Here is a 12956-nt window from a genome sequence, read left to right as displayed (position 1 = left end):
AGCGTATCAAGGGTGAGGTCGGTAGAGTGTTGTTGTATGAGGTACTTATTCGTCGGAGATGATAAACTTACTTCCATAAACTCTTGAATGAAGAGGGGGATATGAACATTGTGTTGGGTGACTTAGAACAATCTGAGAGTCGCCGGATCTTTGGGTATTGTAGGCATAGAAAAGTTGAGGAGGTAGAGGGGGCTATGCATAAGATGAGTAGGGGAAGAGTGATCGGGCCAGACAAAATTTCGGTGGAATTTTGGAAGAGCGTAGGGGGGGCTTGGAATGGCTAACTAGGCTATTCAATGTCATTTTTAGGATGAAAAAGATGCCCGGGGAATGAATATGGAGTACGATGATCCCATTGTATAAGAATAAGGGTGATATTCAAAATTACAATAACTATCGGGGTATCAAGTTACTGAGCCATACTATGAAAGTATGAGAGAGGGTAGTGGAGCGGAGTGTGAGGATGATTATGCCTATTCAGAGAACCAATTCGGATTTATGTTGGGGCATTCTACTAAAGAAGTTATTCATTTTGTTAAGAGCTTGATAGAGCAGTATAGGGAAAGGAGGCGGGATATACATATGATGTTCATCGACTTAGAGAAGGCTTACGATAAAGTGCCTAGGGAGGTGTTATGGAGATGTTTGGAGATGAGAGGCGTTCATGTTGCATACATTAGGGTTATTCAAGACTCGTACGAGGGATAAGACTCGGGTGAGGATAGAGGTAGGGGACTCGGAACACTTCCCGGTTGTGATAGGGTTGCATCATGGGTCAGCCCTTAGCCCATTTTTGTTTGCCCTAGCAATCGACGCATTGACACGACACATTCAGGGGGAGATACCATGGTGCATATCATTTGTAGATGAAATTGTACTGATTGACGAGACGCGATGTGGTGTTAACGAGAGGTTAGAGGTTTGGAGGCAGGTCCCGGAGTCTAAACGTTTCAAGTAGAGCATGATCAAAACAGAATACTTGGAGTGCAAGTTCAGTAGCGCGACTTATGAAGTAGACGAAGATGTGCGGCTTGATTCATAAATCATTCCTAGGAGAGAAAGTTTCAAGTATCTTGGGTCTATTATATAAAGGAATGAGGAGATAGACGAGGTTGTCATATACCGTATTAGGGCGGGATGGATAAAATAGAAGCTTGCTTCCGGTGTTCTTTGTGACAAGAATGTGCCACCAAAATTTAAAGGAAAGTTTAATAGAGCGGTGATCAGACCGACTATGATGTATGGGGGGAGGGGTTATTGGCCAGTCAAGAACTCCCATGTACATAAGATAAAAGTGAGTGAAATAAGGATATTGAGATGGATGTGCGTGCATACTAGGTTAGATAGAATTAGAAATGAAGTTACAAGGGACAAGGTGGGTGTGTCCCCTTTGGAGGATAAGATGCGGGAGGCGAGACTTAGATGGTTCGGGCATGTTAAGAGGATATACACTGATGCCCCAGAGAGGAGGTGTGAGAGGCTAGCGTTGGGGGACCAACAAAGAGGTAGAGGCCGACCGAAGAAGTATTAGAGAGAGAGCTGATTAGGTGAGATATGGTGTTGCTCGAGCTGACTGCGTACCTGACCATGTATAAGAAGGTGTGGAGGTTGAGAATAAATATAGAGGGTTAGGTAGCCGAGTGTTGTCCATGTTTGTCACAATAGCTTTGATACATCACTTAGTGTCCTTCATGTTTTATCCCTAGATTGTTGTTATTACTTTTTGATGCCTTATTTCAGTTTTCTGATTGCATTATTTAGTCTTAGTTTTGTAATTTTACTTCGGTTATTGATTGATTACTTGTTATTGCCCCTTCCCTTTCCCTTCCTGAGTCGAGGGTCTACTGGAAATAGCTTCTCTGTGTTTTTAAAGGTAGGGTTAAATTCTGCATGCATTCTACCCTCCCAAGACCTTATTTATGGGACTACACTGGATTTGTTGTTGTTTGTTGTTGTTATTTTTCCTCATTATCTTACTTTTGTTGTTTGCTTCTGGTGCTGATCTTGTTTTTCTCAAGATACGAATTAGAGGAACTAATTGGAAAAAGTCTGTCTTAATGATCTTTTTAATTTAAACAATTTACATGTTTCTTACAAGCTGATTTCGTTAACTATAGCTATAACCTTGTGTTTTAATTTTTAAATATAATGGAGACCAAATGTATTTAATTTTGACATATATAAGATCTTAAACTGCTTAAATGTATATATTTATAGGACTAATTTGCTATCCAAATATTGTGCTATTTTTTGTCAAATTCCTTTATCCATAAAAATACATCCAAAGTAGCTGTCTCTTCGTACCGTTATAAATACCACACCCCTCCACAAGACTTTTCCATCACACAACTTCTACCCAACAAAAATTGGCCAACCATTAAACAAACGAGAAAAAAGGAAAAAAAAAGGAGTACAAAAGTTCAACCCAAGGGTACAGTCTTTGGATTTTCCAAGCCCTTACAAAAACCCAAAACATATTCTTCATATTTTCCTCCAATAAAAAAGAAGGCAAACTCAAAATGGGTCAGACACTTTTGGATGCTCTGAACGTACGAGTCGTAGGTTCAGGTGAGAGATTTTTGGTGTTAGCTCATGGCTTTGGAACAGACCAATCAGCTTGGAATCGAATTCTTCCTTTTTTTCTCCGAGATTACCGTGTTGTCCTTTACGACCTTGTCTGTGCCGGCAGTGTGAATCCTGATTTCTTCGATTTCCGACGTTATACTACACTTGACCCTTATGTCGATGACCTCCTTCATATTCTTGATACTCTTGGTATTGATCGTTGTGCTTATGTTGGCCACTCTGTCTCCGCTATGATCGGAATTCTCGCCTCCATTCGCCGCCCTGAACTCTTCTCCAAACTCATCCTCATCGGTGCTTCTCCCAGGTAAACTTCATTAACTTTTTACCAATTTACTACTTTAGCTTTCAACTTGGAATAGTTACAAAGTAAATTTGTATAATTTGTAGAAATAAGGGGGAAGAAGAAAGTTATGGATAGAAATGGGCAATATGGGTGAAATTAAAATTTGGTCCTCATGGCATTTAAAATAACTCTTTTGTACGACTGTTTCAGTTTAATTTATGTAAACTTATTTCCTTTTTAGTTTGTGCCCATAAAAATTAATTCTTTTCATATTTGGAAATAATTTACCTTTATGAATTATTTACAACTATACAAAATATATATATAACTTAATTTACACCACAAATTCAAAAAAAAATTCCTTATACTTTATGCCCAATCAAATGAGTTCACATCAATTAAAACAGAGGGAGTATAACTTTTACGTAGGGGTGTTCATGGTTTGGTTTGGATCGGGTTTTCTCTAAAAAGAAACCAAATCAAGTAAGTCGGTTTTTCAAATATTAGAACCAAACCAAACCAATTAAGTCTGTTTTCTCGATTCGATTTATATCGGTTTTTTGGTTTATTTGTCGGTTTTTTCTTAAATATAAGACATACACTACCAAACACATATTCCGGGGCAAGTCAAAATATAAGACATACATATTCATGGTTTGTTATCGTTGTATGTGTAATGCATCTCATTAACGGCAAGTCATTTTTGAAGCACTGAGTTAGATGGGCTTATATATATTAGTAGAAATAGGAGCTAAGTTATGCGAGTTTGGCCACTCAGAAATGGAATATTTAACGTAGTCTTTTAGTTTATTGTTTTCTTTTACTTTTTTCTCAGTTCCCAATAAAGTTAGGAGCACTTTTGTCAAACTAACTTATCTTATCCTCCTAACCTAAGGTTGTTTGACAAAATTCATGGATTTTGCTTTGGAATGTTTTGATCACTCAATTGACTTTTCATGTTAAAGAATCCTTATCTGAACTACAAAAGAGATCTCTTTTTCTTTTTATCTCCACCAAATGTTTAATAAAATATTACTCTTATTAGGTTCTTGAATGATGAAGACTACCACGGTGGATTTGAACAAGGAGAAATAGAGAAAGTATTTTCAGCAATGGAGGCAAATTATGAGGCATGGGTTAATGGTTTTGCTCCGTTAGCTGTCGGAGCAGATGTTCCGGCGGCGGTACGAGAATTCAGCAGGACATTGTTTAATATGAGACCAGACATAACATTGTTTGTGTCAAGGACAGTGTTTAATAGTGACATGAGGGGAGTTTTAGGCCTTGTAAAAGTTCCATGCCATATATTTCAGACAGCAAGGGACCACTCTGTACCTGCATCAGTAGCTACGTACCTAAAGAACCACCTAGGTGGTCGGAATACAGTGCATTGGTTGAATATTGAAGGTCATTTGCCCCACCTTAGTGCCCCTACTTTATTGGCTCAAGAGCTTAGAAGAGCTCTTTCGCATAGATGAATCCATTTCTACGTTGTTCGGACTTTTTAGAAATGGTATTGTTCTCGTATTAAATCCTTCAAAAATATACTATTTTGAAGAATTTGACATGCACCCGATAGTATTTTTGAAAAATTCGAGCAATATAAATCCTTCTCCACCTCCAGCTCACCCCAACCCCCACATACAACCAAACCAAAAGAAAAAAAGAACCATGGTTTGTTTAGTTTTTGAATCTTCATACTCTGTGGATTTGAGGAAAATTTTGGATTTTTACCAAATAGGATGTTGAGAGCATTCAAGAATAATAGTCCTTACAAAAATGTGAAACACACAAACTATGCACAAGTTTTGTGTGTTTTCTTTTTGTGCATGGGGAGTTACTTAAAATGTGCTTAATGATTTTTGTTGCCAAGACTTTATTTTTTTACTTTTATTTCAATTTGCCCCAAAAAAGAAGAGGTTTTGCTTTTCTTGTTCCAATTTATAGCCTGTTTGGCCAAGCTTTTCAAGGGGAAAAAACATTTTTTTCCCAAAAGCACTTTTTTTCCTAATTTGAGGTGTTTGACCAAGCTTATTTGGAAAAAAAAGTGCTTTTGGGAAGAAGCAGAAGCAGTTTCAGAGAAGCAGAAAAAAGTAGCTTCTTTCCAAAAGCAGAAGCAGTTTTGGCTTTTCTTCTTACCTAAAATACCCTTAACAAAATATAGTATATACCAAAATAACCCTTAAACCTAATACTTAGGATATTAATTTATAAATATTTCTTCTTATTTTTAGAAAAACTTTCTAATATATAGTGACTTTAGAGATGAATGCTTTTATATTTGTTGAAGGAATTTTAATATATTTAACTTATATTAAAAGAATTAAGTATTTTTAAATTTTATTTTCATATTTTACTTAAATAAAATGAATTTTTTTAAATTATTGCATGTAATAACAAAATTTTGATATTATTTATTTACTTATAATATTAATTATTAAGTAAATCTATTTATGTCCTTATTCGTAATTTGACACTTAAAAGCACTTTTTAAAAAGCTTGGCCAAACACAAATTATTTCTCAAAAGTGCTTTTCAGACTGATTAGCGAAACACAAACTGCTTCTCTCCAAAAGTACTTTTTTCAAAAACACTTTTAAAAAAAACACTTCTCAAAATAAGTTGATTTCTCCAGCTTGGCCAAACAGGCTATTAGTGTGAGGAATAAGGTGAAGGAAATGGTGACACTAGGCGAAATGGTAGGCAAGGATCCATTATTATTATGAGATATGATTACCCAAAAAGGGGGGGATAAGAATCTGCACATGAATTTCACGTGATGAGAGTCCCTTCCCACTAGACCATTTCCTCTTTCATCTTTATATATTTTGGCATTTGGGGTTGGTTTTTCAACCCCACTTTTGTTTTTCTTTCAAAAGTCATGTGGTCCAAGGCAGAAGTATCTGTCCCTTTTAGAATTTTGAGATAGGCCAAAATTATGGCTCTTAGAGTACGGTAGTATATTGTTCTATTATAAAGGACCTGGCTGATCAAGATTTGAACGGATAAAATTGTACACCATTGTCATTGTTTGCCAAATCAATTTCGTGTGAATTGTAATATCTGATTTTTTCTTTTTTTCTTTTTTTAGGAATAAAGCAAGTTACGTAGTGGTAGTACTTTTTTTGTAACTCAAGAAACATAGGTGTGTGAAGTGTATATACAAGATTGGTTTTGAGGGAATCTGAGCAGTACCCACTACTCGTTTTGTCGTTCGCAATGTATCCAAAAGTTTGTTAATCCAATTCAATCATTTTGAAGAGTCTTTCTACTGGATATTGTGACCCCAAAATGGCTTTCCTATTTATTTTTCTTTTTTCACCTCGTAGCCTTTTGCAAGTTGCAACTATTGATTCTTCAAATTAATAATCTACATATAATATTGTAGTACAGAGTCTTTTTTCCAGAAGAGAATTGATGCTCAAAAATAAAACATAACGGTTTTTTGAAAATATTAAGAACCATTCTTCTTATATTCTTCTGTTTCATTTGGTTTTGTTTTGTGATTAGTGGTGTTTTTTACAAAAGTTGTTAGCAAGCGTGTTATTAAGCCAATTGGATTTGGAGATTAGAAATTGAATAAGAAGCACTTAAAAAACACTAATTTCTGGAAGTTGGCATCTACTTTGTGCCTCGCCCTAACTCACCATCTTATGATATGTTTTAACTATTTTTCTCAACAAATCTAGCAAATAGGAAAGAAATCTAGCTTAAAATCTATGGGCCTCAATTCTCTTTGCATATCGGGCTAATGATTCAGCCCATTTATTGCATTTTATGAGTTGGCGAATAAAGCGAAGGAGGCTCAAAAGTAAGGGAAATTGACGTAAAAATTGCACGGGGCGCCCCCATTTAACTTATACCCATTTTTTAAAAGGTTTTAACTTGTACCCACTTTTTAAACAATTTCAGTCCGTTTTCCTCCTCCTTCTCCCAGTGATCTACATATCTCTTCGGAACATAACATTGATGTAACAATATCTCTCCTTCTGTGGCTTCACTCAATTCCTCAGAAGCCATCTTACTATACATACTAGTAGCGTTATTGTACTAATATTTACTGAACTATCAACATATGAAGAAAATTAAACATTATATTTACCATCCCACAACGATATAAAAGCAGTGAAAACCCTCATCTGTCAACAGTTGGATACAGAAGATAATACGCTTCTACTTAATGATATGAGCTCAAACGTAATGGCAAGATTTTAAATAATTAAGCAACAATGTTGAAAGTAAATTGAATAGAGAAAAGAACAAACCTTGACCCTGTATTACATTGAGTAAGAATAGCTTTATTCCAGATCAGAAATTGTATAAACCAAGAGTGGAATTAAGGTCTTTCCAACTGAGGTTGGCGGCTAACTTTGAGCGTTTAAGAAAATTAAACACTGCTGATCCAGAATAAATCAATGAAGCCATCTCCATACTTACAATATGGAATTTGAAAGGTCAATCTCCCTCCCCAAAAAATAGAAAACTTCAGCTCTAGAGCTAAAGTTCGCCTGTTACAAAATAAAAACTTCAGCTCTAGAGCTAAAGTTCGCCAGTTACAAAACAAAAACTTCAGCTCTAGAGCTGAACTTCAGGCCCGGCTACTAGAATGCTGAAGTTTTGCGTGATTGTCTTTGCTACTTCAGCCCCGTATGCTGAAGTTATGCGAAAAAGCGAATACGTTTGTAATTTTTTTTGCAAAGCAAACACAAATTAAAACATAACATAAAAAGCGGGTATATATACAAATGCCCACTGAGTGATAAGACATAATAGGAATTGACAAATTCTTAGGCTTAGATTGTGGGTAAGGACAGTCCCAAAAAAATTGATATTGTATACTCAAATGATTCAAATCCCAAAAAGATTTATTTTTCCATTTATTCTCTCCCTGTTACTCCGTATCTACCTCACTTTGTTGTCTGCCTCTCCCTCTCCGCTCTAATTGACCAAAAATTAGACGAAAAAATGGGACAGAGAGCCCCATAAGTGGTTCTCGGGGTTAAAAAATTTCGCAATTATGCATGAAAATCGGGAGAAATTTAAAAATAGCTAGATTTATAAGTGGTCATTTAAAAATAGTCATAGTTTCAAAAGTAATCGAAATTTAGCCACTTTTTATGTAAAGATAAATTTGAACGAAAACATTGTTCAAAATTCGAAAAAATACTCTAGTATAATATACCGGTCCAACATAATATACTGGAACTTTTCGCGTGTTGGAGTTCCAGCATAATATGCTGGAAGTTCATACATAGGTGCACCGATCTCCAGTATATTATGTTGGAACTTTTCGTGTTGCAGCAAAATAGTGGTTATTTTTCAATGACTTTGCAAATGCTGGCTATTTTTAAATGACCAGTCTGAAAACTGGCTAGCCCGTACTATTTTTACATGAAAATTTGCTAGAAGTTGAAGTTTTATAAGTTAAAAGTCCATGAACGATTTGTGGGTTCAAAAGTTCCACTGGGCAGAAAGAAGTTACACTAACAAAAAGTGAAAATCTCACTTTATACCTATTAAGCCCAAACTATTTACCTTTTAATACCCATGCCCAAACTATTTACCCTGCCTACCTAGTCGGCCCAATTTATTTACCCGGCCCCCATATTTCACGCGGCCCAATCTACCCATCTCTCCTTATCTTCGATCCAGCCCACCTATTTCATCCGGCACAAGCTTCCCACGCTTTTCTTCGTTCTTTAACAGTTAACAAGTAGACTAGAGTACAGTTTCCAAATCTCCATAGCCAACCGATGAGAACGCAAAATTCACCCACATTCGAGTTTTTAATTTTTTATTTTCGATTCCGTTCTATCTCTTCATCTAGTACCTATTTTTGGGTGACATTTTACCTTTGGGTGAAATTTTTGCTTCTAAAAGTACATTTTAGTGAAAGCGGGTTTCAAAATCATAGAATTTTTGTGTTTTCCTTTGTACTTTTGTGAATCAATGTCTATGGGTTGTTGTTTTTTCTATGGGTCGGAAGCATTGTGCGCGTAGATGGTGGCGCCGTGGACAATATCATTCTTCAACACAAGTAGCTGCTGAATCCGTTGCCTCAGCCATGTCTGTTCCTAGTTTTTCCTTATTTTCTGATTCTCAGTCTCTATTTAGTCGTAACCCTAGCAGTAGTCATGTTGAAAACATAACTGAAAATGTAGAATTAGAGGGTGGAAAAGGCAACAATATTAATGCTTCATCAGTCGATGAAACTCCCTACCTGTCATTACCCGGCACAAACTCCGAACCAGTCATAGGAGGTATTCCTGTGACTGATAAGGGAAAAGGTAAAGTTGTTGAGGATTCTGAGTTAGGGGGAAGCCGACGTGAATCCGTGCCTAAAACAGAGACTCAACCAGTAGATGTTGATTGTAGCAATGATTCTCAGTTAAAGAAGAAAAAAATTGGTATCGCACCCCAGAAGGTAATTTTCTTACAATTATGATCTTTGAGATTTTTAATGTATAGTACATTGTTATTTTTTGATTTCCTGTTATGCTTTTGTATTATATTATAGTTATAATCAGTTGTGTTAATTTTAAGTGAATTCTATTTCTTCAAATTCATTCTGTACATTTAAGAGAATTGTTGTAAATTTATTACGATTTCCATTTATCTGTTTATTCCAGCTATCCGTTTTATCAATGTTCAGTGCGATGTAATAGTGTTTATAGCTGTCAAAATCCATCACTAGATGATTAACTAAGAGAAAATCAAGTACCAGCGAATTTTGAGTTTTTGGGTGAAGTTAATTTGAGCTGTTCTATGTGTATGTTTCTGTGATATTAGCAAAATTTAGGCCTATCATTCTGCTTAGAAGAAGTAAAAGATATCATTTTGTATATATTGTGTTTGAGCATGAAGGAATTGAGTGATCTTTTCTAGTATATTGTACATACCAGTTAATTTGCAATAATGAGCTTGTTAATTTTGGATGGCATATTTGTCTTTGCTATTAGTTTCTCAATGTTTTTGAATCAATATAGACAAATTAAATTAATGTTCTGCTTGAGGTTTAAAAAGGGTCACTGATTCAGTAGCTGTTGTAGTCAACCATATTTATTGAAGCCAGAGCTGCTCTGTGTGATTTCTGATTTTCAGCTTTGCATTAGATGGTTTTGTACATGATTTAGTATTTAGCCAGTTGACAGTGGTGGAGAGAAGCATGGAAGGAATGGGACCGTGTAAGTTAGGAGTGCAGAATGAGCTTTTCTTTATAGGTGGCATTGTGTGGATGGGGTCAATGGGCGAGAAGCGCTGGTACTGTAGCATAAGTTCCTTGTCGAATATTAACTATCTTGTAGTGCAATTTGATGTGAGTTTATGCTATTCTTTTACTTCCTTAGTAATCTCAAGAATATGCAAGATGAAAAGTATTTTACTACTATCCTCTAAAATATGTATTTGATAGAATAGTTTCCGGATACTGTAGATTTAATAGTTAAGTTTCTTTTGGCTTTCCCTCCCTAGTAATATTGAATATGCATCTTCAAATGAAACAACTTAAAGTAAGTTTATGCATTGATGGTCACTTAGTATTGCTGCAAATTGTTCCCACACTATTTTCCTTTTGTTTCCTTATAAGTAAAATTTGTAGTTGCCGGAAATTAGTCAGTAGAATTGTATACCCTGCTGGTATAGTTATATGTCGTGTTGGTATCGTATGGCAGTTGTAATATTTTTAGTTGGTTTAGTTATATTTTAAGTGAATTCTATTTCTGAAATTATTTTATATGAACATGTTTTGCAGTGTTGGGATTTCCTTGTGCCTATGGAATTAGATTATAAACCAAAGGTTGATTGGGATACCAACTGCCATGTTATTCATCAATTGAAAGCGAATTTATCAAAGAGGCAACTTCGACTGTTTAAGAAAACATGCTTTGGCTATTTTTTGGATCTGCCACCAGTTATTGTGCAGATTCGGGTTATGCATCATTTGCTTATTAGAGAAGTACATCATGAGGTGAAAAATGAGATGCGGTTTGTAGTACATCATGGCAGTCAGCCCGATAGCTTTCAGGTTTTTGGCACTCAATTACCAAAGACACAAAGTATGCATGAAAGTACTGGAGGTGATTCCCAACCTACCAATGCTGAGGTAATGAAGGAGTTACAAGCTTTGAAGCTTTTTGTAGAGACCAAGTTTGAGGAGGTGCTTGCAGCTATTGGTAGGCAGTCAATGAAACCAGAGGGAAATTCAGCGGTATTGATCTTTTATATAATATAACGCTATAGTATATTGTTCAAAGATGCAATATATGCTTATAGGATACTATTCCATTCTTTACTTTTAGTGCACATAGTATTCTTGTAATATACATAATACTAAAATTGTTAGTTTCTCATTTTCAGCATAAGCAACAGGATAATGATCCTGACTTTCGTGAGATGCATAATGATTATGACCAGTTTGAAAGTGGCCACGTTGGGAATGATCCTGTAGTTCTTGGAGATAGCACGCCCAAAACGCCTTCTAGTATGTAAATCACAGATTTGATTGATTTTTTTTTGTTGTTGTTTTTTGAAAATAGTACTCTTGCTTATACTTTTATATGTTTAGTATCTGGTTTTGGTGGGGTTGGTCAAAATGGAGGTGCCACTGGTGTCAATGTGAAGAGCGTCACAACAAGTGATGATGTAGTTAATGATGATTTTGGCTTAGATTCTAACTTTAATTTGTCTGCATCTGCAATTGATCAAATCACCGCCATTACACAACAAGCAACATATAAGCAGTCATCTCATGATGTTAAAAAGTCGGGTCCTGCTCCGCTGCCATCAGGAATCCCTGTACAGACACGAGCAGATATTGTTATTGAGTCTAATACTGCTCCACAGGGTACGATGTCGATGTTACTAATTCTGTAGTTAGTATGTAAATGATAGGTTCTTGATAGTTTTTTAATTTTTATTTAAGTAGTGATGCTGATAATGCTTTTATGTGTTCAGCATGTCGGGTTGATGGTGTTGGTCAAGTGGATGTTGGTGGTAGTAATGTGAATTTGCCTTCTGGTAATGTCTTCAATATATAACTTTTCATTCTTTTTTTCTAAATTTTTTAACTTTGTATATTTATTTATTCACTGGCATTTTTTAATTTAAGCTCCATGTCGACACGGGGGTGATCTTCACTTGGATTCTGATTTTGAATATACTGATTCTCAACTTGATCTAATTGCTGCCATTACACAAGGAGGGAGACGTAATGTAAATCAATCTGGAAATGAACTGACAACTCATGTTGTAAATAAGTCTAAACCTGATCAGTCGGTATCAAGAAGTATTGTCCAGATACAAACAGACGTTGAAACTACTCCTGCAGTTTTAGCACGGAGAAGGCGCCCCGCAACTGTAAAATAGTCGCCGTATAGGAATGACTGGCAATCTGGTGTTAGTGCTGTTGGGGGATCCTCGAAGGTTATCAAAGGAAGATTTCCATTTGTAAATGACATTTCAGAGGCTTATGCTGTGTTGATCCCATGGCACCAGGTTGATCATGTCACCAGGTTGATCATGTCAATTTTCCAATTAATTTGGCAGAAATCTGGCATTGGATATTGGGGTGTGTGTCATTCCACAAGAAATGTTTTTACGTATATGACTCGCTACATAGTCGAAAGCACAAAAAAGCTATTCAAAAAGTGGCAGAGGCTTGTGTTGATCCCCCTATTTCTAGTTAGTATTGAATTTTATAACCAAAGAAGTGACATTGTAGTAGAAAATGGTCTGCACATGGGAAAGAAGTTGACTGATCCTTTTGAGATTGAACTGATTACAAATCTGCCAACACAGCAAAATTCGTAAGAATAATTACTTTTTTTTTACTTTGTTTTCCTCATTCATATTAACATTTTCACTTCTAATTGATTTGTATAGTCTATTCATTTGTTTTATTTCAGAGATTGTGGAGTATATGTTGCTTGCTTTGCTGAGTATATTATTGAAGATCTTCCAATCCCTGTTGCCAATTTTGATGTGGATGGTCTTTGAGCTATGTTTGGTATACTATTGTGGCACTATGGGAGGAACAAGCAGTTGCATGGCGAATCAAGTGAATCTGAGGCTCCAGTAGCACCTAAAAAGAC

At 35.8% G+C, this 12956-nt stretch overlaps 1 protein-coding gene across 1 annotated transcript; it reads left to right on the top strand.

Annotated features, from left to right (window-relative positions):
• The first annotated feature begins 2340 nt into the window (after positions 1 to 2340).
• On the top strand, positions 2341 to 4809 carry LOC104223737 (probable strigolactone esterase DAD2). The gene is made up of 2 exons (XM_009775236.2): positions 2341 to 2890; positions 3915 to 4809. The coding sequence occupies exons 1-2, from the start codon at positions 2520 to 2522 to the stop codon at positions 4345 to 4347; spliced, it is 804 nt and encodes a 267-aa protein (XP_009773538.1). The 5' UTR covers positions 2341 to 2519; the 3' UTR covers positions 4348 to 4809.
• The last annotated feature ends 8147 nt before the right edge of the window (positions 4810 to 12956 follow it).

This window comes from Nicotiana sylvestris, chromosome 4 (assembly GCF_000393655.2).
Source record: "Nicotiana sylvestris chromosome 4, ASM39365v2, whole genome shotgun sequence".
NCBI classification, from domain to species: domain Eukaryota; kingdom Viridiplantae; phylum Streptophyta; class Magnoliopsida; order Solanales; family Solanaceae; genus Nicotiana; species Nicotiana sylvestris.
The sequence above is the reverse complement of the archived record's forward strand: the minus strand, read 5'-3'. Positions and strand labels throughout refer to the sequence as shown.